The sequence below is a fragment of the Macaca nemestrina genome, chromosome 15 (genome assembly GCF_043159975.1).
Source record: "Macaca nemestrina isolate mMacNem1 chromosome 15, mMacNem.hap1, whole genome shotgun sequence".
Classification (NCBI taxonomy): Eukaryota; Metazoa; Chordata; class Mammalia; order Primates; family Cercopithecidae; genus Macaca; species Macaca nemestrina.
The window spans coordinates 111,174,178-111,199,929 of record NC_092139.1 but is presented as its reverse complement, the minus strand read 5'-3'; the positions used below and the strand labels follow the sequence as shown (position 1 = coordinate 111,199,929).

The 25,752-nt window shown below is 50.4% G+C and overlaps 1 protein-coding gene across 2 annotated transcripts in view; it reads right to left on the bottom strand.

The window, feature by feature from the left end:
- The window catches only part of LOC105464320 (metallophosphoesterase domain containing 1), a 96,291-nt gene that overhangs the window by 49,562 nt on the left and 20,977 nt on the right, over positions 1-25,752 (bottom strand). For both annotated transcript variants that reach the window (XM_011712108.2, XM_011712107.3), the window contains exon 3: positions 23,225-23,406. In XM_011712108.2, coding sequence (XP_011710410.2) covers positions 23,225-23,406 — 182 coding nt within the window. The remainder of the gene's footprint in view (positions 1-23,224; positions 23,407-25,752) is intronic.

Sequence of the window (25,752 nt, the reverse complement as noted above, 5' to 3'; positions counted from 1 at the left end):
AGACGGCAACTCAAATCCATATGAAGAAATCGCACTGATAAAGGTAACTACACAGGTAAATATAAAAGACAGTACAGGCCAGGCACGGTGGCTCAAGCCTGTAATTCCAGCACTTTGGGAGGCTGAGGCAGGCAGATCACGAGGTCAGGAGATTGAGACCAGCCTGGCCAACATGGTGAACCCCCATCTCTACTAAAAATATAAAAATTAGCTGGGTGTGGTGGCACATGCCTGTAATCCCAGCTACTCGGGAGGCTGAGGCAGGAGAATCACTTGAACCAGGGAGTCGGAGGTTGCAGTGAGTCAAGACAGAGTGAGACTCTGTCTCAAAAAAAAAAAAAAAAAAAGAAAGAAAGAGTACAATTGTATTTCTGTTTGTAACTCTTTTGTTCTCCTATCCGGTTTAAAAGACAACTACACTAAGGAATACAGTCATGGACTGTTAATGACAGAGAGGTATTCTGAGAAATGCACTGTTAGGTGATTTTGATATTGTACAAACAGCATAGAGTGTACTTATGCAAACCTAAATCGTACAGCCTACTACATACCAAAGCTATACGGTACAGCCCATCACTCACAGGCTACAAACCTGTACAGCACGTTATTACACTGAATACTTCAGGCAATCGTAACACAGTGGTAAGTATTAGTGTATCTAAACATAGAAAAGAAAGTAAAATTACAGTGTTGTAATCTTATGGGACCACTGTAGTATATACGGTCTGTCACTGACAGAAACATTACACACAGCACATGACTGTAGTTATAAAACTGTGTTAATGAGCTTATAATGCACAAAAATGTAATTTGTATGACAATAATAGCATCAAGGAGGGAGAAGGCATGGAATTCTACATTAGAGCACAGTTTTTGTATATTTATGAAATTAGGTTGCTATTAATCAAAACGAGATTGTTATAAGGTAAAAAAAATTAATTATAATCCCCAGGGCAACAACTAACAAAATTTTTCAATATAGTAAAAGAAATGAAATTAAAATAGTGAATTAGAAAATATCTATTTAACACAAAAGAAGGCAATAATAGAAGAAAAGATGGACAAAAAATATATAAGATATATAGAGAACAAAAAGCAAAATGGCAGATATAAACCCTACTTTGTCAGTAGTTATATTAAATATAACATGCTTAAACACTCCAGTCAAAAGAAGGCAGAGATTAAAATTTTAATTTTTTAAAAATCCAATTATATGTTGTTTATAAAAGACACACTTTAGATCCAAAGAAACAAGTGGGTTGAAAGTAAAAGAATGGAAAAGATATACAAACAGTATCCAGACGCCAAAAGAGAGCTGTAGTCGCTATACCAGCATCAGAAAAAAAATAGATTTGAAGACAAAAATTGTTACTAGAGGAAAGGAAGAATATTTTATAATGATGAAAAGCCCAGCAACAGATGGCTTCACTGGTGATTTGTATCAAACATTTCAAGAATTAACACCAGTCCTTGACAAACTCTTCCAAAAAGCAAACGAGGAGAAGACACTTCCCAGCTCAGTCTAGGAGGCTTTAATATCAAAACCAGACAAAGCCATCACAAGAAAAGAAAACCACAGACCTAGATTCCTTCTGAATATAGGCGCAAAATCCTCAAAAAAATACTAGCAAGTCAAATCAAGCAATAACAAAGGATTAGACACCATCTAAAAAGGGATTATACACCATCACCAAACGGGATTGAACTCAGGAATGTAAGGTTGGTTCAATATACAACAACAATTAATGTAATATACCATAATAAGGGGGAAAACATATGATCATCTCAACAGACACAGAAAAGCATTTGACAAAATAAAACACCCTTCCATGATTTAGACACACACACACACACACACACACACACTCTTGGCTGGGTGCAGTGGCTCACGCCTATAATCCCAGCACTTTGGGAGGCTGAGGTGGATGGATCATTTGAGGCCAGGAGTTTAAGACCAGCCTGGCCAACATGGCGAAAACTCTGTCTCTACTAAAAATACAAAAATCAGCCAGGCGTGGTGCTGCACATCTGTAATCTCAGCTGCTTGGGAGGTTGAGTCACGAGAATCGCTTGAACCTGGGAGGCAGAGATTGCAGTGAGCCAAAATTGTACCCTTGCACTCCAGCCTGGGCGACAGGGCAAGACACTGTCTCTAAACAAAACAAAAAACATGCAACAAACTGGGAAGAGAAGGGACCTTCTCAACCTGACAAGGAACATCTCTGAAGGTTCCTCAATGAGCTAGGCATGGTGATGCACACCTGTAGCCCTAGCTGTTTGGGAGGCTGAGGCAGAATCACCTAAGCCCAAGCTTTCAAGGCCAGCCTAGGCAATATAATGAGACTCTGTCTCTAAATAAACAAATAAATACATACATATTGCAAATCCCACAGCTAACATCATACTTAATAGTGAAGGACTGAAAGTCTTCCTCCTAAGATCGGTCAGAAAACAAGGAGGTCCACTCTTACCATGTCTATTCAGCATTATGCTTGAGGTTCTAGCCGGGACAATGAAGCATGAAAAAGAAAAAAAAGCATCCAGAATGGAAGGGAAGAAATAAAACTGTCTCTATTCACAGATAAACATGATCCTGTGGCCACAAGTCAAGGAAGCCAAAGATTGCCAACAGCCACCACAAGCTACAAGAGGCAAGGAAGGATTCCCTGCTTCTTCTCCCTCTCCAGAGCCTCCAGAAGGAACACAGCCCTGCTGACACCTGAATGTCAGATTTCTGACCCCCAGAGCAGTGAAAGGATGCCTTACCTTTCTGGTTTGTTTTTTTTTTTTTTTTTTTTTTTTTTTTTGGAGATGGAGCTCACTCTGTCGCCCAGGCTGGAGTGCAGTGGCACAATCTCGGCTCACTGCAAGCTCCGCCTCCCGGGTTCACGCCATTCTCTTGCCTCAGCCTCCCGAGTAGCTGGGACTAAAGGTGCCCGCCACCATGCCTGGCTAATTTTTTTGTATTTTTAGTAGAGATGGAGTTTCACCATATTAACCAGGATGGTCTTGATCTCCTGACCTCGTGATCCACCCACCTCGGCCTCCCAAAGTGCTAGGATTACAGGCGTGAGCCACCGCGCCCGGCCCATTTCTGTTATCTTAAACCAAGAAGCTTGTGATAACTTGTTACTGCAGCCTATAACAGTCAAAGTGCCGGAAACCAAAGACAAGAAACTTTCAAGCAATGGCGGCAGAGGAAAGCACACATTATCTTCAAAGAATCAACAGTAATGCTGATAGCTGATCATTCAACATGGAGCAATTACACTGAGAAGTTCTGTTGCTGAGATTATGAATGGGTTTCTAGAGCTTCCTGCAACAGATTGGAAAATGCTCTGAAAAATATGTCGGAAACAGAAAATAGCTCTAGTGATGGCAGTTTCACCTGTTATAGGCTAAAAATTGTGTCCCCCTCTGCAAAATGAACATGTTGAAGTCTTAATCCCAAGTACCTCAGAATGGGATGGCATTTGGAGACAGGATCCTTAGTGAGGTAATTCAGGTAAAATGAGGTCATATGAGTGGGCTCTAATTCAGTGACTGGTGTCCCTATAACAAGAGGACATTGGCCCGGTGCAGTGGCTCATGCCTGTAATCCCAGCACTTTGGGAGACCAAGATGGGTGGACCACCTGAGGTCAGGAGTTTGAGACCAGCCTGGCTAACATGGTGAAACCCCATCTCTACTAAAACTACAAATAGCTGGGCGTGGTAGCGGGCACCTGTAATCCCAGCTACTCTGGAGGCTGAGGCAGAAGAATCGCTTGAACCCCAGGACAGAGGTTGCTGTGGGCCGAGATCACATTACTGTGCTCCAGCCTGGGTGACAGAGTAAGACTTCATCTCAATAAAAACAAAAAACAAAAAACAAAAAAACAAAACAAAACAAAAGGACATCATGAAGGCACAGACAGGCAGAGAAGCCCATATGAGGACACAGTGAGAAGACAGCCATCTGCAAGTCAAGGAGAGAGGCCTCAAAAGAAACCAACCTGCCAACATCTCAACCTCAGATTCTGGAACTAGGAGACAACAGGTTTCTATTGTTTGAGCCTCCCAGTCTCCGGTACTCGGTCAGGGAAGCCCTATCAAACTAACACAGTATCAATGCAGAAAATGCACTTGAAGAATCTGAATACAAACGTTCCATAAGATGCGAAAGAACAGAAATATATGTCTCAATCCCAGCACTCTGGGAAGCTGAGGCAAGTGGATCACCTGAGGTCAGGAGTTTGAGACCAGCCTAAGCAATGTGGCCAAACCCCATCTGTACTAAAAATACAAAAATTAGCTAGGTGTGATGGTGTGCACCGGTAGTCCCAGCTGCTCAGGAGGCTGAGGTGGGAAGATCACCTGAGCCTGGAAAGTTGAGGCTACAGTGAACCATGATGCAGCCCTATTCCTTAATAATACTGGTGGTTCCTTTAAGATGAAGAACTTTGGGAGGCCAAGGCGGGAGGATCCCTCGAAGCCAGGAGTTCAAGACCAGCCTGGGAAACATAGTGAGACCTTGTCTCTACAAAAATTCAAAAAATAAGCTGGATGTGGTGGCAAACACCTACAGTCCCAGCTACTCAGGAGGCTGAGGTGGGAGGATTGCTTGAGCCTATGAGATCAAGGCTGCAGTGAACCAAGAACACCACTGCACTCCAGCCTTGGCAACAGAGTGAGACCCTGTCTCTAAAAAGAAGAAAATAGGCTGGGAGCAGTGGTTCACGCCTGTAATCCCAGTACTTTGGGAGGCCAAGGAGGGCAGATCACCTGAGGTCAGGAGTTCGAGACTAGCCTGGCCAACATGGTGAAACCCCCTCTCTATTAAAAATACAAAAATTAGCCAGGTATGGTGGTGGGCGCCTGTAATCCCAGCTACTTGGGAGGCTGAGGCAGGAGAATTGCTTGAACCTGAGAGGCGGAGGTTGCAGTGAGCCTAGATTGTGCCACTGCACTCCAGCCTGGCTAACAGTGTGAGACTCTGTCTCAATAAAGAAATAAATAAATATTTAAATATAAAAAAAGAAAGTAGAATGGTGGATGCCAGGGGCTGGGGAGAGGAAGGAGGAAGAAGTTGTTTAATGGATCATTCCATTTGGGAAGACAAAAAATGTTCTAGAGAGGAAAGGCAGTGATGTTTGTACAACAATGTGAATGGTCTTAATGCCACTGAACTACACACTTTTAAAAGGCTAAAATGATCAATGTCATGTATATTTCACCACAATTTAAATAAATAATCTGGGGAGCCTGGATCCTAGACAAGTAGAAGCGTCAGCAGGCAGAACTGTAGGCTCTTGGAGCTCTGAGAGTTCTAGCAATGCAGCTTTTCAAATCTTAGAATCCTGGGCCAGGCATGGTGGCTCACGCCTGTAATCCCAGCACTTTGGGAGGCCAAGATGGACGGATCAGGAGGTCAGCAGATCGAGACCACCCTGGCTAACATGGTGAAACCCTGTCTCCACTAAAAATACAAAAATAAATAAATAAATAAAATAAAATAAAATAAAACATTAGCTGGGCGTGGTGGTGGCCACCTGTAGTCCCAGCTACTCGGGAGGCTGAGGCAGGAGAATCACTTGAACCCAGGAGGCGGAGCTTGCAGTGAGCTGAGACTGTGCCACTGCACTCCAGCCTGGGCAACAGAGCGGGACTACATCTCAAAAAAAAAAAAAAAAAAAATGAGTAAGACTAAAAGTTCCTATTTTTAAAATTTTAAAATATTTATGGCTGGGTGTGGTGGCTCACACCCTTAATCCTGGCACTTGGGAAGGTTGAAAAAGGAGGATTGCTTGAGCCCGGAAGTTTGAGACCAGCCTGGGACACACAGGGAAACCTCGTCTCTACAAAAAATAAAAAAATGAGCCAGGTGCAGTGGAATGTGCCTGTGCTCCCAGCTGCTTGGGAAGCTGAGGTGGGGGGGTTGCTGAAGCCCGGGAAGGCGAGGCTGCAGCGAGCTGTGATCACGCCACCGCACTCCAGCCTGGGAGACAAAACAAGACTCTGTCTCAAAAAAAAAATAATAAAATACTTATTCGTAAAGCCAAGTGTTTTAAGGCTAAATAAACATTTTGAATGTTAGGATACACTAAAATAAAATCATCTTGCTCCCCCTCTGTTTATTCATTTCCCCATTCCCCAGTTCTCTTTCTTGGCCCTAGTAAGTTTTGGTCGGCCCCCTCTAATCCCTTCCTCTGTGGCCGAGGGTTATTGAGGGAGACACGCACACGCAGCTGGGGAGCAGCAGTGGGGAGGGTATTGAGTTCTACAGAACCACAGGCAGCAGTGCTGTTTCCTTTCCCTGGCCAGGAGTATGAGAGTTTCCACAAAGTTGATAAAAGGGAGTGATTAGCTGGGTGCACTGGTTCACGTCCGTAATCCCAGCACTTTGGGAGGCTAAGGCAGGTGGATCACCTAATGTCAGGAGTCCAAGACCAGCCTGGCCAATATGGTGAAACCCCACCTCTACTAAAAATACAAAAATTAGCCAAGCGTGGTGGCACACGCCTGTAATCCCGGCTACCAGGGAGGCTGAGGCAGGAGAATCGCTTGAACCTGGGAGGCAGAGGTCACAGTGAGCCGAGATTGTACCACTGCACTTCAGCCTGGGCGACAGAGAAACACTCCGTTTCAAAAAAACAGAAAGAAAGAAAAATATGGGGAGGTGATCACAGAAACAGGTATCCACAGTGGACAGCAGCTCCCTCGGCAGACGACGGGATCGGCACTCCGGCAGAAGCAGCCCACACAAGAAAGGCACGGAGGCGGGAAAACATCCAACAATATGACAACTGCCCCGAAGCCTCAGACAGACAAAGGGGAGCGGTGGAGCCAGGCCTAGTAGGGACCCTGGGGTCCCTCCCAGAAGCCTTGACCACAGGAGCAGTGCCTGGACTCACCCAGGACACAGGAGGGAACCTCTGCAGAGTTTTAAGGGGGTGCGGTGCATGGTTGAATCAATGAACAAAAAACTTCTTTCAAACACCAACACGACAAATGTTAGTTTGGAAAGTGACTATTTTGAGAGGTTGGGATGTTACCAAAGAAAGCCTCGCTTTGTCAGCTCCATGCTTCCCCTTCAGTGTCGTGGCTGTCAAACCAGCCCAGAATTAGCTCCAAACGGCCTTCCGCGAGCTCTCGGATCTTCATTTGCATCGTGCACACTCCGAAAGGTGTGAAATCCTTCTTCTTAAGAGAGATCAAAGAAACAAACCTATACACTTTTAAAAATCCGCTTTTCTTTTAAAAACAAATTTCAAAGAACTAAATTCTAACTTTTAAATGCACGATTTTAAAAAGCGGAAGTCCTCTTTGGATGATATTAATAGTAGTAATTAAAGCTACCACCGGCCGGGTGCGTGGCTCATGCCTGTAATTGCAGCACTTTGGGAGGCTGAGGTGGGTGGATCACGAGGTCAAGAGATTGAGACCGTCCTGGCCAACATGGTGAAACCCAGTCTCTACTAAAAATACAAAAATTAGCTGGGCATGGTGGCACACGCCGGTAGTCCTAGCTACTCGGGAGGCTGAGGCAGGAGTACTGCTTGAACCTGGGAGGCTGAGGTTGCAGTGAACCGAGACGGCACCACTGTACTCCAGCGAGACTCCAAAAAAAAAAAAAAAGAAAGAAAAAAAAGGTCGAGCACAGTGGCTCACGCCTGTAATCCCAGCACTTTGGGAGGCCAAGGGTAGTGGATCACCTGAGGTTGGGAGTTCGAGACCAGCCTGACCAACATGGAGAAACCCCATCTCTACTAAAAATACAAAATTAGCTGGGCATGGTGGCACATGCCTGTAATCCCAGCTACTCGAGAGGCTGAAGCAGGAGAATCGCCTGAGCCCGGGAGGCAGAGGTTGTGGTGAGCCGAGATGGCACCATTGCACTCCAGCCTGGGCAACAAGAACGAAACTCTGTCTCAAAAAAAAAAAAAAGAAAGAAAGAAAAGAAAGAAAGAAAGAAAAGAAAAGAGTCTCATCAACTGAGCCGTCTACTCTGTGCCAGGCACTTTAGATTTAACGTGTTCATAAAATCACCATCACAGCAACAGCTGCGTGTGTTATGCATTTACCCCACACCAGGCCCTATGATGAGCCCAGATCACCCACTGCCTCACTGAACTCTCCCAATATCAGCTCCCTTTGATAGATGAGAAAACTGAGGCTCAGAGAGCAGACAGAACATGCCCAAGGCCATATGGCTGGGAAGAGCAGAGCCAGGATCCAAACTCGAGAGGTCTCTCAGGACCCACAAGCCTAAGCAGAATCCCAGCTGCGATGCCTTATTCAATCCTCACGACAGCCCTCCAAAGCAAGTGTGTGGCCCCATTTTTTAGGTGAAGACACTGAGGCACAGGGGAGTAACGACCTTCTCAGGGCTGCCCAGCAGGCACGTGGCCAGGCAGGGCTGAGAGGGGGTCTAGCCATTCCTTTCCCCGGTCCATGTCTCATTTAGGAATTAAACTAGGCCAGGTCCATGGACATGACCACATCATGGCTCCCTCTGAAACCCAGATAAGCCCTGCAGGGGGGGGAGGCTCCAAAAGCCACTGAGAACACTGAGTGGGAGGGAGGTCACTGACACCTGACCAGAACGGAGCTGGTCCCACTGAGGACAAGGGTCAGGGGGCTTACGCCCTGCATGCCTCCTCCCCAGAGTACTTGCTGGTGTCCCTGGCTCTACAAACCACCACCACCCAGCTGGGCCCGCCCATTCTGCAGCCTCATCCCTCCAGCTGCCTCCACTGCGTTTCTGCTTCGAGAATGCGGTTTGCTCAGGAGGGACGGAAACAATGAAGAGTTTATGCTGCATCCACCTGAAGCTTGCATTCTCTTGTTCAGGTCTCACCAAGGCCCTGTGAGAAACATCCCGTTACTGACCCATTTTCCAAATGATAAAACTGAGGTCCAGGGAGACTAAGTCACCTGCCCAAGATCACACATTGAGGAGGCAAGGTGGCCCAGCTCTGGTTTCAGTTCAAAGTCTGAGCTCTCAACCATGTCACCCCGACGCATGTGTGTGGCCCTCAGCGTCCAACTCCCTCCCTTGCTGGGTGGTAGGTGGAAGACTTTCAGGGCGCAGGAATGGGGCCGAGCAGGGGATCGAGGCAGGCAGAGGTCTAGCATATCCACAGTCTGCCAGGGCACTCACAGGGCCCACATCTGGAACTCAGTGCGGTAGGGGAAGGGGATGAGTGCATTCCTTGACTTAGCCAATAACAACACTGAGAGCCTACTATGGGGGGTTAGCACTGTCCGTGGTGCTGAAGATATGGCAGTGTACCCGACGATCCAGATCCCTGCCCTGGAGACCTGCATGACCTCCAGAAACACCTCTCTGCACTGGGTCTCAGTCTCCTCATCTGTCAAGTGGGGACAATATACTCAAGGCCCAGGATGTTTGCTGCAAGGGATCAGTGAGAAAACAACGTGAAAGTGCCTGTAAACTGTAAACTTCTGTCCAGAAGTCATTATTGCTGTTAAGCCCCCGTGTGACTTGGATACGAGGCTTTGCAGCAAAACGTGTATTTCGAATATGAAACGCAGGATGTAAAAATCCCTGTATCCCATCAGCAACTGACACAGGACTTTTTTTAGTTAGTCCTAAGCCTATAAAGCATTACTCCTGACCATAAATATTGAAACCGTCTTGGAAACGAAGAATTTGCTTTAGAAAAAAAAAAAAAAAAGAGTCAGGAGCTGACAGGGGATTTTCCGGATACGCAAGAGTAGTTCCCATATACAAAAGGTCTCCTTAGGTATTAAAAACAAATAAAAAAAAATTAGGGCTGGGCATGGTGTCTCACGCCTGTAATCCCAACACTTTGGAAGCCCGAGGTGGGTGGAACATCTGAGGTCAGAAGTTCGAGACCAGCTTGGCCAACATGGTGAAACCCCGTCTCTACTAAAAATACAAAAATTAGCTGGGCACGGTGGCAGGTGCCTGTAATCCCAACTACTCGAGAGGCTGAGGCAAGAGAATCACTTGTACCCTGGAGGTGGAGGTTGCAGTGAGCTGAGATCATGCCACCGCACTCTAGTCTGGGCGACAGAGCAAGACTCTGTGTCAATCAATCAATCCATAAAGATTTTTAAAGAGCCTAGACCTTGGGTTGGAATCCTGACTCCACTTTTCTTTGCTGTATGACCTTAGGCAAGCTTTCTCTTCCCTGAGCTCAGCTTTTGCATCTGCAAAGCAGAAACAGCAACAGCAGACACCTCCAGGGATGTCTAGATGTGTGGTCCAACGCAGTAGCCATGAACTCCCTGTGGACATTTAATTTCAAATCAGCTACAATGAAACAAAAATACAAAAGTCAGTTTCTGAGTCACGCTAACTGAATTTTGAGTGCTCAATACCCACGTGTGGGCTCGCAGTTACCACACTGGACAGCACAGATATACAGCCCTCCACTCTCTCAGGAAGTTGGACAATGCTGGTGTCGGGCCCTACTACTCAAAATGTGATCCCCAGGACGGGCGCAGTGGCTTATGACTGTAATCCCAGCACTTTGGGAGGCCAAGGCAGGTGGATTACTTGAGTTCAAGAGTTCAAGACCAGCCTGACCAATATGGTGAAACCCTGTCTCTACTAAAAATACAAAAATTGCCAGGCGTGGTGGCAGGTGCCTATAATCCCAGCTACTTGTGAGGCTGAGGCAGGAGAATTGCTTGAACCCGGGAGACAGAGGTTGTAGTGAGTCGAGATTGTACCACTGCACTCCGGCCTGGGCAACAGAGTGAGACCTTGTCTCAAAAAAAAAAAAAAAGAAAAAAATCAAAGCGTGCTCCCCAAGAGTTCTCGGGAGAACAGAGAAGGGGCATCCCCTGGGAGCTCATTAGAAATGCAGAATGTCATGCCCTCCTGAGACCTGCATAATCTGCTCTTGAGCACTGAAGTGTGAGATGGGCCAGTTGTAAAGATAAACGAGAAACCAGGAGGGGAGACGCCCCTCTATATGAACAATAACAGCACCTGCTGGTTTCCACTCTCTCTAAGTGGCGATCATATTCTCCAAACGGAACCAGTCCCATGGTTTCTGACAACGTTTACACTGAGTGCAGGTGCAGGAGGCAGGCAGGAGCAGGTTGTATAGACAGGGAAATAGTGGAAACTTCCAGACATTTCAGAAGTTTATGTGCACACAGGGACAGAATATTTTAATTCTGTGCTGGCCAGGATTTTCTGGCTTGTTCATTATTCCTGTTCTGGAATAAAATCCTGTATGAAAATGACATTTTAAAAAAATCTACAGGCTTGTTTCATATCCAAACACCTCTCTCCATGTTTGTGAAAAGAGAGAAGAAGCATGTCAGTAAGAAAATCTTGCTTCCACCAACTTCTGATCAACCAGCCAGCAATTTCTCCCCAAAGGGTCCACAGCCTTGAATGAGCTGAAGAGAAGCGGCACAGGAAGAAGAAGACTCACACGAGGGAACCTGGCACAGCCCCAGATCGCACGCTTGGCACACATCATCTCTCATCCGCAGAACCATCAGCTGGGGGGAGGAAGGCACCGCCACCCTCCATTGCACAGGAAAGTCACCTGCCCTCCGTCTCACACCTGGGAAGCAGGTGAGCTTCAAGTTAAGCCTAGATGGTCCAACTTGGTCCCAGGCTACCACTTCTCCCTGTCCTGTCTCCATCGTATCATGGCATTTTCTTGTTCGTGTGGCTCTCAAGTGGAAATCTTGCCTGATTTGCTGCCCACGGTATCTCTGGCGTCTGGCACAGGGTGTAGAACAAACAGGGGCGCCACAAATGTTTGTTAAGTGAATGAATGATTGCAAACCAAAGGCAAGTAGCAGCTTCAGCCTTGAGCCCTTGGTTAGCCTCACCGCTTGAGCTGGAAGGCCTGTGCCCGTACTTCATGTGTCCAAGCACTGCCCAAATGCCCAGGCTGCCTCACTTGCCACCTCCTGTGTGAAGCCCCCGGAGCTTCCCTACTGGGTCCCATCCCCCATTGGGACTCAACTGCTTCCACTGACTCGCTCAGACTCTCCGTGGAGCTCCAGCCGCATCCTGCCATGTGCCATCAACACCCCCAACTCAGAGCTGCTGCCTCTGCCCAGACATGGGCACGGCTGGGTGCCTCCATTCAGGTCTTCATGCAAACATCACCTCAGCAGAGAGTCCCGCCCTTCCCCATCCCTTCATGTCCCCTCAGCCTGAACAGCCCACATCACATGACAGCTGTTTATCCACAGCCTGTCTTCTCCCCTGACTCACAAAGGCAGGAACTAGTTTCGTTCACTGCTGCATCCCCAGTGCCTAGAATCATGCCCAGTGCAGAAAAAGTGCTTGGAAACATCTGTTGAGTAAATAATCAAGTGCAACCTGGAAAACAAATACTAATAATGATGACTAGTTTGAGGCAGAGTTTAAAATGCATTAAAAGTAAGCACCAGGCTGGGTGCAGTGGCTCATGCCTGTAATCCCAGCACTTTGGGAGGCCAAGGCATGCAGATCGCTTGATCCCAGGAGTTTGAGACCAGCCTGGGCAACATGCCAAAACCCCACCTCTATAAAAAATAGAAAATCAGCTGGGTGTCGTGGTGCATGCCTGTAGTCCCAGCTACTAGGGGGGCTACGGTGGGAGAATCGCCTGATCCCAGGAGGTTGAGGCTGCAGTGAACCATGATCACACCACTGCACTCCAGCCTGGGACCTCGTGTCAAAAAAAAAAAAATGTAAACACCAGGCTAGGCACAGTGGCTCATGCCTGTAGTCCCAGCAATTTGAGAGGGCGAGGTAGGCAGATCGCCTGAGCCTAGGAGTTCAAGACCAGCCTGGGCAAAATGGTAAAACCCCATCTCTAAAAAAAAATATGAAAATTAGCCAGGCATGGAGGTGCATGCCTGTAATCCCAGCTACTCAGGGTGAGGTGGGGAACTAAGACGGGAGGCTTGCTTGAGCCCAGGAGGTCGAGGCTTCAGTGAGCAATGATTGTGCCACCACACTACACTGGGCAACAGAGTGAGGTCCCGTCAGCAAAAAAAAAAAAGAAAAAAAAGTAAACACCAGACAGCCAAGATATAGATAAGATGGCAGCAAGAGGGGGCAGGGTAGGAGCATCCCCGAGTTCCTCAGGGAGGAATGGAGATGTTGATTAATTTTAGGCTGTGTTAAGTCTGATACACACATTAAAATTTTATGAGTAACTACTAAACAAATCAAAAAAGAATATAGAATTTCCAAACCAGTAGAGGCGAAAAAAAGAAACTTCAATCAATCCAAAAGAAAGCAGAGGTGGGGGGGATAGAAAGCACAAAATGAATGACAGAAATGGGCATGCTTTATATACCAAGAAACTAAATAAATATTTGTTGTTATTATCCAAATACAAAAGCCTTTACCAAGGTCTTTCCACACAGAAATAAGGAGGACACAGGAATAGGCCTTCAAGCTACTCCCAGTGGAATGAGATGGATGCCAAATATGCTACAGAGGACCAATCAGAGGAGCTGGCACATATCCCAATAATTAGGGCCATTAGTCAAATTACCTTCTTCACTTTGGCCCCCAGGAAGCTCAGACCCTAGTTTCCCACTTAGAGCCCCCATAGCACTGGGTGCTGGAATTCTAGGCCCTCTGTCTGAGCTACCCTAACTTTTTTTCAACCCTGGCTTTTAATTTATCATCAATATTCTACCCAATTTACTATTTTTGTCATTTTTATAAGCTATCTCCAACTCTTTGACACAAAATGAGATATAAACAAGCAAACAAAAAATCTAAACGAATAACAAATTACACAAAACAAAGCCACACAAGAACTTTCAGAGAGCCCAGCCCTTTCCGAGAAATGAATCTCTCTACCCTGCTTATATATTTTTTAAGTTTTTAATTTTAAGGCAGAGATACTTAGGATGATGGTCTTCAAAAAAAATAAAGAAAGGGCCAGGCACAGTGGCTCATGCCTATAATCCCAGCACTTTGGTAGGGCAAGGCAGGTGGACCACCTGAGGTCAGGAGTTCGAGACCAGTGTGGCCAATATGGTGAAACCCTGTCTCCACAAAAAATACAAAAATTAGTCAGGCGTGGTGGCTGGCACCTGTAATGCCAGTTACTCAGGAGGCTGAAGCAGGAGAATTGCTTGAACCTGGGAAGGGGAGGTTACAGTGAGCTGAGATCGCGCCATTGCACTTTAGCCTGGGTGACAGGGTGAGACTCCATCTCAAAAAAAAAAAGAAAGAAAGAAAAAAACACCACTGCATAACATGTTTGATACACACACACACACACACACACACCAATGGGTCTCATTTTATTTCCAAAGCCATTTTGTTGTAAATAGATAATTATCACTTAAGCACACCTTTCAAGAGTTTATACATTAACATGAAAATACTGTAATTATGGCTGGCCAAAATCACTTGACTACAACTTAGAATTCTAGATTTTTCATCTTTCTTAGAAGTTAATTTTCTCCCTTTTAGCCTCTAACACACAGCGTGGCTTGTGAGGAGTTTTTTTGATGAAGAATATAGAAAATTAATTTTTTAAATGAAGACCAAACCTCTGCTGCACAAGCCATCCATTTTTCATCTGAGCATTGATCTGTCTCCCCAGGTGGTCACTCTGTTTATCAATCACGCTGGCCATGTGACTACGCCACCAAAATCCCTGGACACCAACCAGTTTCCCACCAGAGAGTGCCGGAGGTGACAAGAGACTCTAGAGTTTAAAAGTAAAATTATTTTTAAAATATTCAATCTCAAGTCTGAGAGAATAACAATGTGTGTCTGGAAATGTCTGAATCAGGCCGTTGTACCAGAATCCATTTTAAGTCTGCTGTACAATTTCAGAGATAATTCTTGTTAGCTCTTTAAAAAAAAAAAAAAAAGTTGGTTGGATGTTTTTTATCAAAGTGACCACATCACAAAATTTGTCTTTTCTTTTCTCATTCCTTTAACAACTATTTGTTAAATGCCCACCTCATGCTAGGCTACCAGGCCCTAAGGATACCAGGTCAGCCATCTCCCTCACCCCTAACTCCATACCCCACCAGCAAATCCTGTTGATTTCACTTCCAAACCAGAGCCAAGCCCGTACTGCACTCTTCCTGGGCCGCCTCCAGGTCCAGTCTGAGCTACCCTGGCCTCTCACTGACACCTGCGCCAACCTCCCCTGGTGCCCTGGTGTCCCCTCCTGCCTGCCACAGTCAGGCTCCACCCAGAAGGGTCTTTCAGAACCTCAAATCAGACCTTGTCCTCCCCTGTCTAAGACCCCCAGTGGCCTCTAGAATAAAATTCATGCCCTTGCCCCAGCTGGTCAGCGGCCCAGGATCACCAGGATCAGGCCCACAGGCCTCCATCGTGCAGCACGAATTCACAGCTGGGTCCTTCTCAGTGCACGACTCTCCCAGGGGGATCTTCCCCAACCATCTGATGTCAAGGAGTTTCCCACCCCAGTCACCACCAGCCTACCCCGCGCATTGATCAATTCTCTTCACCCCGCTTGCTGTGTACCACCTATGACTTCATTCACCCTCAAGCCACGCTGGCAGGGGCACTTCTGTGCCGTCCATCACTGAATCTCCGGCACCAAAGCAGTGAACACAGGAGCCCCTCACACTGTGTTGACTGAGATGCGTGTAGACCCCTGCCCTGGCCCCCAGCAGTCACAGCCCCGTGGGAGAGGCAGGAGCTCCACTAACCCACGCTGGGGGCTCTGACGCTGGCAGGTACGTGAACTGGCAGGGCCCTAAGTGCCAGGAGGGGCTAAGTTCACACAGGGTGCACAAACGGTCTCATCTGATTGAGGTGGACACTCCATGAGGGAGAAGAGAGGCCAGCTGCCTGAGGAGGACAGAGCCAGAAGTGGCCCCACACCCCTGACCTCCAGTGCTTGGTGCCCTGCCCGGGGGAGAGGCTGCAAGTCCCGACAGAGCCAGCATGAGGCCTGATGGCCCTTGGCACCCCATTCCCAGGAAGACTCCAGTCCCACCCGACTGCACCCTCCACGCATAGAGCAGGACGGCTCCACCTCCCGGAGGCAGGAGCAGCCCCGCACAGGGGCAGGCGCCCAGGTACCAGCTCCAGGTCCTGAGCTAGGATGGGGGGTGCCCGCCCAGCACACTCTGCAGCAGTCAGAAGGGGCGGCCACGCGGCAGGATCTTGCAGTGCTCAAGTCAGGAAAGGGCGGAAGAGCGAGGTGCACCCCGGCAGGAAGGAGCACGGGAGAGGAGGGAGCTTGTGCATGCTGTTCATTGGGTGGGGAGGTGGGAAGAAGGCAGGGAAAAAATAAAGAAATGAGACAAGAGCAGGGACTCACACAAGCTGCAGGGGACAGAGAGCCATGAACTCTGAGCTGGGGACCTCCCCCATCCGCATCCAAGGTCGGTCCCCCCTCCAAGAAGAAGAGAGGAGGCCAGAGAGTAGACTGGAAGGAACAGACAAATTTTGAGGGGGACGTGGAGGGGTGTCAACCACCAGCTTGCACCAGAAAGTACTTGTTTCCCACACATGATCCTAATTCCTGTGCCTGTGAGCTGCCTCCTGCTCCTGCAACGGGAGGGTGAGGTCCCATCTGCTCCTTTCCGAAGCCCCCGACCTCCACTTGGAGCCTTGAACACAGAAGGTGCCCATTCCGCCGGGCCGGCGGCCTGGGATTAAATCACAAAGAGGCAAAACGATTGTGTGTGGCTCATTTCCACGCAAACCCCCTGCAGCCTCAGGCCTTCCACGCAGTGGCAAATGAGGCAAGAACCAAAGAAACGGTCTTGACGTGAATTCTCCATTTCCCTTTCTCTCCCTTCCTCCCTCACGGATTTTAATTAAGGGTTTACTTGCAAAAGACCTAGTTCTATTTCACTAAATCCTTGGACCCCTTTTATATTGTCTCATATATCGTGTTATGCTCGGCGCCAGTACAAAGTTAATTATAACTTCTAAACACTCCATTACCAGGCCTCATCTTCCTCCCCTGCCTGAGTCTGCTAAGGGTAGTGCTACTTAATTAACGGGCCCTTCATGTGCTTTACAGACCACACTTTTTCAACAAACACCCCTGGGCACCTCAGTGCCAGGCTGGGCTGGGCTCTGAGGACCTGTGCTGACCAGGGCATGGTCTCAGCCCTGGAGAGGCTGATAGAAGCTGCAGGAGGAAGGGGGCCAGCAGGCTGGCACACAGAGCACCCACAGCAGCTCAGCAGATGACACAGTGGGCAGAGGGGACAGTGGGCAGGACAGACGATAGCAGTGTCAGAATCACAACAGATGACTGCAGACGTCAGCCTCCAAGGGAAAGGAGAGGGGACACAGGAGCCCTGGCTGGGAGGGTACCAAACACCACAGTGAAGTGCTTCATCTTACTACATAGCCTAAGGGGATGGGTCAGAGGTTTGGGAGTTCAGTTTGGGATAGAACTGGTCTAAAACCCTGGCAGACACCCAGGAGGAGGTGTTTTGTAAGAAGACTAGACAATGCAGTGGCTGGACAAGAGAGATGGAGGCATTCTGCAGGTCTGGGTGGAGTGAGAACTGGGGAGTCTGAATGGTTAACATTTGGAAAGAAGGTGGTTGAGAGGCCTAAGGATGGACCCTAGGAGGAGCCCCCTTTGGCAGGCAGGAGGGGAATGAGGAACAAAAGGAGGAGATTGGAAAGGGCCCTGGAGAGGGAGGCCACATGGAAGCTGTGGCAGAACCCACGCTAGAGGAACCTTCGTCCAGCATCAGGCACCGCAGAGCTGAGGGGAGGAGAGGCTGACCAGTGCAAAGCCATCTGTGGCCTCTGGCAGTCACTCCCGAGGGTGGCGCAGGGTCCCCAGGCTGTGGGGGCTAGGGGTGCAGTGAGGGCTGTGGAGGCTGCAGGCTTCCTGTGGCTGGGGGTGGGGAGGCCAGCCTGGTACCTGCCAGTCACAGAGAGGGAACTTTCTGGCATCTTGCAAATCCCAGCTCAGGAACTGACAGTTCTTGCAGGCAGGGCTGTCACTCAGAGACAGCAGCAGAATTGAGACCTGGCATTCTTGCCTTGGGAAAGATGTGGGCAGTGCCAGGGCCCTGGGGTCAGTGGCCGCCTCTGCAGAGCATCCCGGGAGGAGGGTGCTTCTGGGTGCTCAGCCTCCCCTCCTGCCCTCAGCACCCTGGCCTCCACGGGACCTGCATGCAAGCACATTTCATCAGGTCCAGAGCCCCTGTGGCCCCAGCTTCTAGCCTCGTCCTTGAGACCCCAACTCAACCTGTGCTCCCTGAGTCTTCCCAGATCGCTTCCCAAGTCCTGTATGGCAACAGCGATGGCTCACACTGGTCTGTGTCACAGCACTGCCCTCCTTGAAGCCCCCATTTACTGGTGGCCCACCCGGCGGCATTCAGGCACGCCCTGCCCTGCAGGGGTCACCATGGCCAGCTCACAGACAGGGCTGTGTCTGCGGGGTCAGCATGCCTCTCATGGCTGCACACTCCTCTCTGTCCAGGGCTCCCCTGGCTGGCGCTGGGCCTGAAGCCTTGACCCTCCCCTCCAGGGGCTGCTGGTGAAGGTGGGAGACACTCCCCCTGCCACAACGTGAGAGCCACTGCCAGAGCCCAGACCGGGAGCTCTGGGCGTACAGAGGAGGAGGGAACAGCTCTGCCCAGCGGGGTTGGGGAGGCTTCACAACGGGCAGCTCTGGAGGGGTGAGTGGAGCACGGGCCCAGGACCAGGGAGGGGAGCTTGTTCTATGAGTGAGGAGTCCAGCCGCCCGGTGTGGCTGCAGGGAAAAGGTGCTGCTGGTGTTGAAGTCAAGGAGTCTGTTTTGTGTGGGGCAAGGATGAGGGAACGGCAAGTTGTTCACCATGAGAGCCATTTCACAATGACAGGGCTCCCGTGGTGCCCGGACTGGGCGAAGCGCTGCATGGGAACATTATTCATCAACCTTCCCCCACAGCCCTACGGCAGGAAAACAATTCTCCCCGTTCTACAGGTGAGGCACAGAGAGGTTGAGAGACTGGACTGAGATCACACAGCAAAGAAGAGGAGGAAACAGGGGTGAAGACAGCTGCCTGGCCTCCAGCCGCCCCACCTTCCTGCACTGGCACCGCGGACTGATCCGTCCAGCTGTGAGCTCCCTGAGGCTGGTGAGGAGCAAGGAGCCACCTGCACATTCTTTGCCATTTTCAGCAAGTTTTCCTTCTGCGTTCACTCTTTATAGCTGGAGAACCTGTCCTTATCAATTTTTTAGCTGCTTACTTGACATTTACAAATCAAGCTGCCGCTTCTAATTCATGAATACATTTGGGATATTAACGGCCAAGGGGAAAGAGGGACTGTTCAGAGGGACTTTTTCATCCCAACCCGGCCCCCTCCAACCAACTCAGACCCAGACAGAAGCCTGCAAACAGGCAACACAAGGACACCAGTCACAGCCGAGCCGAGAGCAACGCACCTCACAGCAAGTTAGAGTCCGCAGCAATTTAGCCACACAGAGCCCGGTTAGGTGCCTTGTCTTGTCTTACATGGTGGGTCTTTATTAATTTTTTAAATCTCCTCCTGTTTGTCTGGAGGCGGCTCTCAGAATATGATTTTAAATGCTTTCCATGAGATCATTGAACAGGGAAGGAGCAGGTTGTGAATTTCAAATCTAACTTTCTCATCCAGGAGAAGGGGCTGAGCCAGCGGGTGGGCGAGGGGGGCAAGGTGATGAAGTGGGTGTGCAAAGGTCTCCCACCCTGTTGGCTGGGGAAGGGGCTCATGGAGACCCTGGAGTGGCTGGATGACGCCAGGATTGACCCAAGGCCCAGCGCTGTCCCACCCCCTCCTGGGACACACTTGGCACCAGTCGCCCAGGAGCGTTGCCTTTGTTTGAAATTACCAGAAAAACACACCCCTCCCCCACAGAAAATCAGACAGAGAGAGAGAGACGGACAACCCTAAAGGAGAAGGTAAAACCCCATGACCCCACCACCCAGACATCGATTCTGGAACATTCTGGAGCTTTAGCCCTCTCCGGGCACACTCTGGTTCTACAATCCATCATGGCCTAAACCTTCCCAAAGCTCCCCCTGCCCTTAGGATCAGCCCCTCACTCCTGTCCCTGACCCAGGAGGCCTGTGTGGACCAGTGCCTGCCCCGTTGCCCTGCCTCTCCCACTTCTCAATGCTCCCAGTGCTCTCTGCTCCCACCTCAGGGCCCCCTGCAGCCTCCACGTCCTCTGCCTGGAACGGGTCCTGCCCAGAGCTGCATGAGGCTGCCTCATTCTCACCCTCAGGCCTGGCCCAACATCCCCTCCTCAGGGAAGCCTTCCGTGCCCACCCAGCTGAATGGCCACCACCACACGCCCCCAGGTGGGTCCCTGACAGACCCCGTAGCTCTCTCTAATGAATGGCTCCCATGCCGCCCTCATATATATGGAGCCATAGTCCCCCCTCATCAGGCTGAGTGGGGCCCTGCGTGCCCTTGGCCTACTGTTACCCCAGGGCTTGTGACACACCTGGCACCTCGTGGGCTCTCAGTGAGGCTCAGCAATAGGATGACGGAATGTTTCCTTCCAGTCTCTTTTTCTCTGTGTCTGTTGTTGGGAGGGCTGTTGCTAGCTGAGACCACACGTGCATATCTCTCGGGAACTCCACACGCTGTAACACACGTGTTGTTCCACCGCCTTCCCTGCCAACTCCACCTCAAGGTTCAGGTCCAATGTCTTCCTCCTAACACCCCACCCCTACCCAGGGGAGCCCAGATCTGGAGACGCCAGTTCATGGGGGCAATCATAACGGGTACACAGCACTTTACAGTTTACAAAGTGATTCTTTCCTCCATTCCAACACAGCCTCAAAACAACCTTTGGAGGGATGCGAGGCAGGAGAGCCTGACCGCCCCCATTCAAAATCAGGCCCAGAGGGGCCACGTGGCTGCTGCGGTCACCCAAGCAGAAAGCAGATCCAGACTCCAAACAGCATCGTCCATACCCTTACTTCCATTAGGGAGGCTTCACCTCAAGAAGGAGAGGCAACACAGAGCTATACCAAGAGTTCAGCACTGGGGTCCAACTGCCCAGTTCTGCCATTTACAAGCTGTGTGACTTTGGGTGAGTGACTTCACTTCTCTGGGCCTTGGTTTTCTCCTCTGTAAAATGGGAAGGATAATGGTTCCTGCCTCATTGTCAGGAAGATTGAACGAGTTACTAATACATGCGAAGGGTATAGAACAGCACCCAGCACATACTAAATGTTCAGTAAACTTGAGCTTTATAGAAAAATGCCCCTGTCCAAATGCACCACATAGGCACACAGTCCCTCTCTCAGCCATAATCACCAAACTCTGGGGACCTGAAGCACCGGCCAACCAAGGGGTCTTGCTTTCTGCAGTGGGTGAGTGCCCAAAATACCAGCTGCAAATGGACTGCTATTCATGCCGTCACTCGCATGCAAACGCTCCTCCTTCCTCAGTCTGAAGCCCATTCCTCCCTGAGTGACCGTCCTGACATCTGCAAACACTTCCAGGCAGCAAAGGGGCGAGGCCCGAGGGAAAGAACCTTTTGTAAAAGGAAGACCCCTTTACAAGTTATGAGTTCACACTTTCCACCCATGATGGGGTGCACCTGGAAGGCCAGGCTGTGTGTGACAGACAGTCCTCACCCTTCAGAACCTCCATTCTCCTCTGTCGAATAGGGACGCAAATGGTAGCCACCTCAAATAGCCGTTCCCAAATTCAACAAGGCAGAGGTGATAAGAGACTGCCACCCTGTGCCTGGCACACAGTGGGGGCTTGGCCCACAGCGACTCCAGCCTCTCTGCCTTGGAAACGGCCTCTTGACTCCACCAAGTGCAACCTCCTGTCTTTTGAAACCCACAGCAGATGGGACAAGCAGCCTCCCTCGGGGAAGGGGCCCCTCCTGAGGGGCAGCCCAGACCTGGAACCAGTGTGGACAAGGTGAGAATCCCAGGGCAGGCCTGCAGGAGCCCTCTCCCCCGGCCTGCACTTCCTGCAGCCCAAACAGAGCCTTTGATTAGAATTTCCCGTTTGAAAAATCAATATTTAAAGGCCTCTGCCTGCCAAACAGAAGGGAAGGCCTTGCTTGTAAATATTTGTCTCGCCTGGCAGAGTCAGGCCCCTGGCTCGCCGCGGCTGCCCTGCCTCGCTCCTGGCCCTCTGCTCGCGCAGTCTCAGCCAACTGCACAGCGGGACGCCCCTGAGGAGGCGGAAGGGACCGTCTGGCAGCTACGTGGGGCTGCGCAGAAAGGTGAGCGGCCCTGCACCCACGCCTCCACGGCAGCAGGCCTGGGTGCTGGGCTGCACAGGGGCCGTCCATCTGTCTTCCCCGGGTGGGGACAGAGACGCCTCACTGTGAGGTTTCTCTGGATTCCAAGGCAAGCGAGTTTTCCCAGGGGGTCCCCCAGGTTTTTTTTCTTATTTTGGAAAAAAAGCACAAAGACAAAACCCAGGGGATGTGCTTATACATCATCATCCGCCATGGTGCAGTGTGTGGGAAAGGGCTCTGCTGCCGAGACCAGCAGCTGCCCACATCTGGTCCCTGGAGAAACCATCTCCATGGCAGTGGGTGGCAGAGCTAGGACGAACCAGCTGAGCACCTACCCTGGCACCACCATTCTCCATGCCATTCATTCATTCATTCACCCACTCAGCCATTCATTCATTCATTCATCAATTTCTTTTCTTTTTGAGACAGAGTCTCGCTCTGTTGTCCAGGCTGGAGTACAGTGGAGTGATCTCAGCTCACTGCAACCTCCGCCTCCTAGGTTCAAGTGATTCTCCTGCCTCAGCCTCCCATGTAGCTGGGATTACAGATGCCCGCCACCACACCCGGCTAATTTTTGTACTTTTAGTGGAGATGAGGTTTCACCATGTTGGCCAGGCTGGTCTCGAACTCCTGATCTCAGGTGATCCACCAGCCTTGGCCTTCCAAAATGCTGGGATTACAGGCATAAGTCACTGCACCCGGCCTCATTCATCAATTATTTATTGAGGCCCTACCTTTGCCAGGCACCGGGGCCTGGACACTCAAATGGACAAAGACATAAGCAAAGTCCCTTTTGGAGGGGGTCTTCCAGGCCAAAAAACAATTCCCAGAAACAAATGGAAAGTCACAACCAAGACAGATGCTGGAGGAGGGGAGGTCCAAGGTGGATGGGAGAAAGGGGCACCTGGTCTGAGAGGTCAGGGAGGATGACCAGGCAGGAACAGGCCAAGGAGCGGGCCAGGCAGAGCAGGAGGGAAAGGCAGGGAGGCAACCTCGGAAGACGGCGGGAGCCCCCTTCCTGCTCAGCACAGCCGCCCACCTGGGGCAGGAGGGACCTACCCAGCCACTCGTTGAACTTCTTCACCTCGCTCGGGAGCCCCAGCTCGGTGAAGTCCCCAGCGTGGATCAGCACGTCGCCGTACGGCATCTGGATGGGGTCCGTCCTGGAGTGGGTGTCAGAGACGCAGACAAAGCGGGTGTAGCCCGGAGGCTTGGGGGCATCATGAGGCACCGGGTCCACCCTGTGGGGAGAGATGAGACTGCGGGTCAGGAGGCCATGGAGCCATGAGCCTGCGGGTGGTGCGTCTGCAGCCTCCTCCACCACAGTTCACAGCCCCGTCAATCCTGTTCATATCCACCAGACCAGGGACTAGACACCCAACCTTCCCACTGCAGCCTGAATCCTGACTTCCCTCATCTTTAGCCAGGCAAAGCATGTTTGGCCCCCGAGCCTCAGTTTCCCTGTCTGTAACATGGAAACGTCAGGTTGTGGGGGCTGTAGTGAGGGTTAAAGGGAGTGGGAAGCGGGTACAGCGAGCATCTGCCCTCCGAGCTGAGGTGCTGCACAGCTACCAACCTTTTGTTCATGATCACCCCCAGAGGAGACTTGAAGATGTCTTTTATTTCCCCTACTCACCTCCCTCCCATGAAGCTTCAGCACCACTGAGATGCCCTACGTGTGTTTAGGTACCTCCTGTCCACATCCGCTTTAGACAGAAGAGCAAGACGTTTTTTTGACTCCCCAAGCACCAGATTTTACCCCCTGGGGGCACTATGGCCCCCACTGAAACTGCATGGAATAAAGCCTACGGGGCGGGCGATGAGGACGACTGCCCGGCTGTGCAGGGCACGTCGGCCATCGCAGGAGAGCCGCATGGGAGGGGGAGTTTCAGGAGAAATAAAGAGCCTAAAGGCAAGGTGTCCATTTTTCAAAACTGCAAGACAGTGTGATCATTTATAGACCGAGGGCCTTCCAGGGCTGTGTCAGAAAACAATCCTGAGTCAGAAGACCAGGCTTTGCACAGCCTCGGTCTGCACATCTGTAAAACGAAGCTACTTCACTAAGCAAAAATAACATTTTAAAAAGCGGCATAAATGTAGATTCTTGTGCCTCAGGAGCCCATCGTGGCCCTCTCGTTTGACAGACGAGGATGCCAAGATCCAGCCAGGCTGAGCAAGTGGTCCTGGGCACCCCAGTGCAGAAATGTGGACGTGGACTAAGACCCCGGCTCCCGGCTCCTCGTGGGCTAAGACCGCAGATCCCCATCCAGGGCTGTCTCCACTACACGTTGCCTCCCCAGTTGAATGGTTTTACCAGGCTCAAAACTCTTAAAAACAACGCAATGACATTTCAACAAGCAGCTCTCTCCAAATGAGTATGCCGCTCGAGGAGTTGTGTTTAAATCTAATTATGCGGCAAACCAAAAGCGGTGCCATATCAGTTACATAAATACTTTTAAAGACATCTTTCTAATTATCCTTTTTTTTTTTTCAGACAATATACTTCGAAGAAATTTAATTAACACCTTACGAGAGACGTGGGTTCAGCATGCTAATTTGCAGGGCGCACTAGCGCGCTCCATCCGCCGCAGCCGCAGCCGCAGGCGCGGAGCCAGCCTCTCCCCACCATGATGCCGCGGCGGGAGCGCGCACCCGGGGCCCCTTCCTGGGGGTTGTGAGGCCGAGGGAGAATCCCAGCAAGTCAGAGCTGGGCCAGACTGGGAGGAAAATGAAATGAATCCGATGACGACCAACTAGGGAGGTGCTAGGAGCTCTTCCTCGTGTCCTCCATTCACTCATTCACTCATTCATTGAATACAACACATCCTGAATGACTACGGTGTGCCAGCCCTGAGCTCAGCGGAGGACCACAGGGATGAACCAGGCTGACCCCTACTCACGACGAGCCCAGGGACTGATGGCAGCAGCAGCCTTGGCCAGACGATGACAATACAGCCAGCACCTTTGACAGGGCAGCAGAAGGGACAGGGCCCAGAGAAGGCCCTAACCTGGCCTGGAGTCTCCTGGAAGCTTCCATCAGGGCAGTGTCTGAGCTGATCTGGAAGCCGAAATCTCCTTCCCAGGAATTCCCACCACTCCTCTGTCCTCTGGGGCCCCCAGTGACCCCCACTCCCCATGACACACAGCTGATGTGACCTACACACCCTGCCGCCGCCCCCCCCCAACCCCCACCACACACAGCTGAGCAGACCAAGGGCAGCCAATTGCTACTGGGCTACTGGCCTGGCACAGAAACTCAAGTGAGCCAATCAAATTCATTCATTCATATTCTCTCTCTCTCTCTTTCTCTCTCTCTCCCTCTCTGTCTCTCCTCCCTCCTCCTTTTCTCTGTTTCCCTCTCTCCTCCCTTTCTCTCTCCTCCCTCTCTCTCCCCTCCCTCTCTCTCCTCCCTTTCTATCTCCTCACTTTCTCTCTCTCCTCCCTTTCTCTCCTCCCTTTCTCTCTCTCCTCCCTTTCTCTCTCTCCTCCCTTTCTCTCTCTCCTCCCTTTCTCTCTCCTTCCTTTCTCTCTCTCTCCACCCTTTCTCTCTCCTCCCTCTCTCTCCCCTCCCTCTCTCTCCCCTCCCT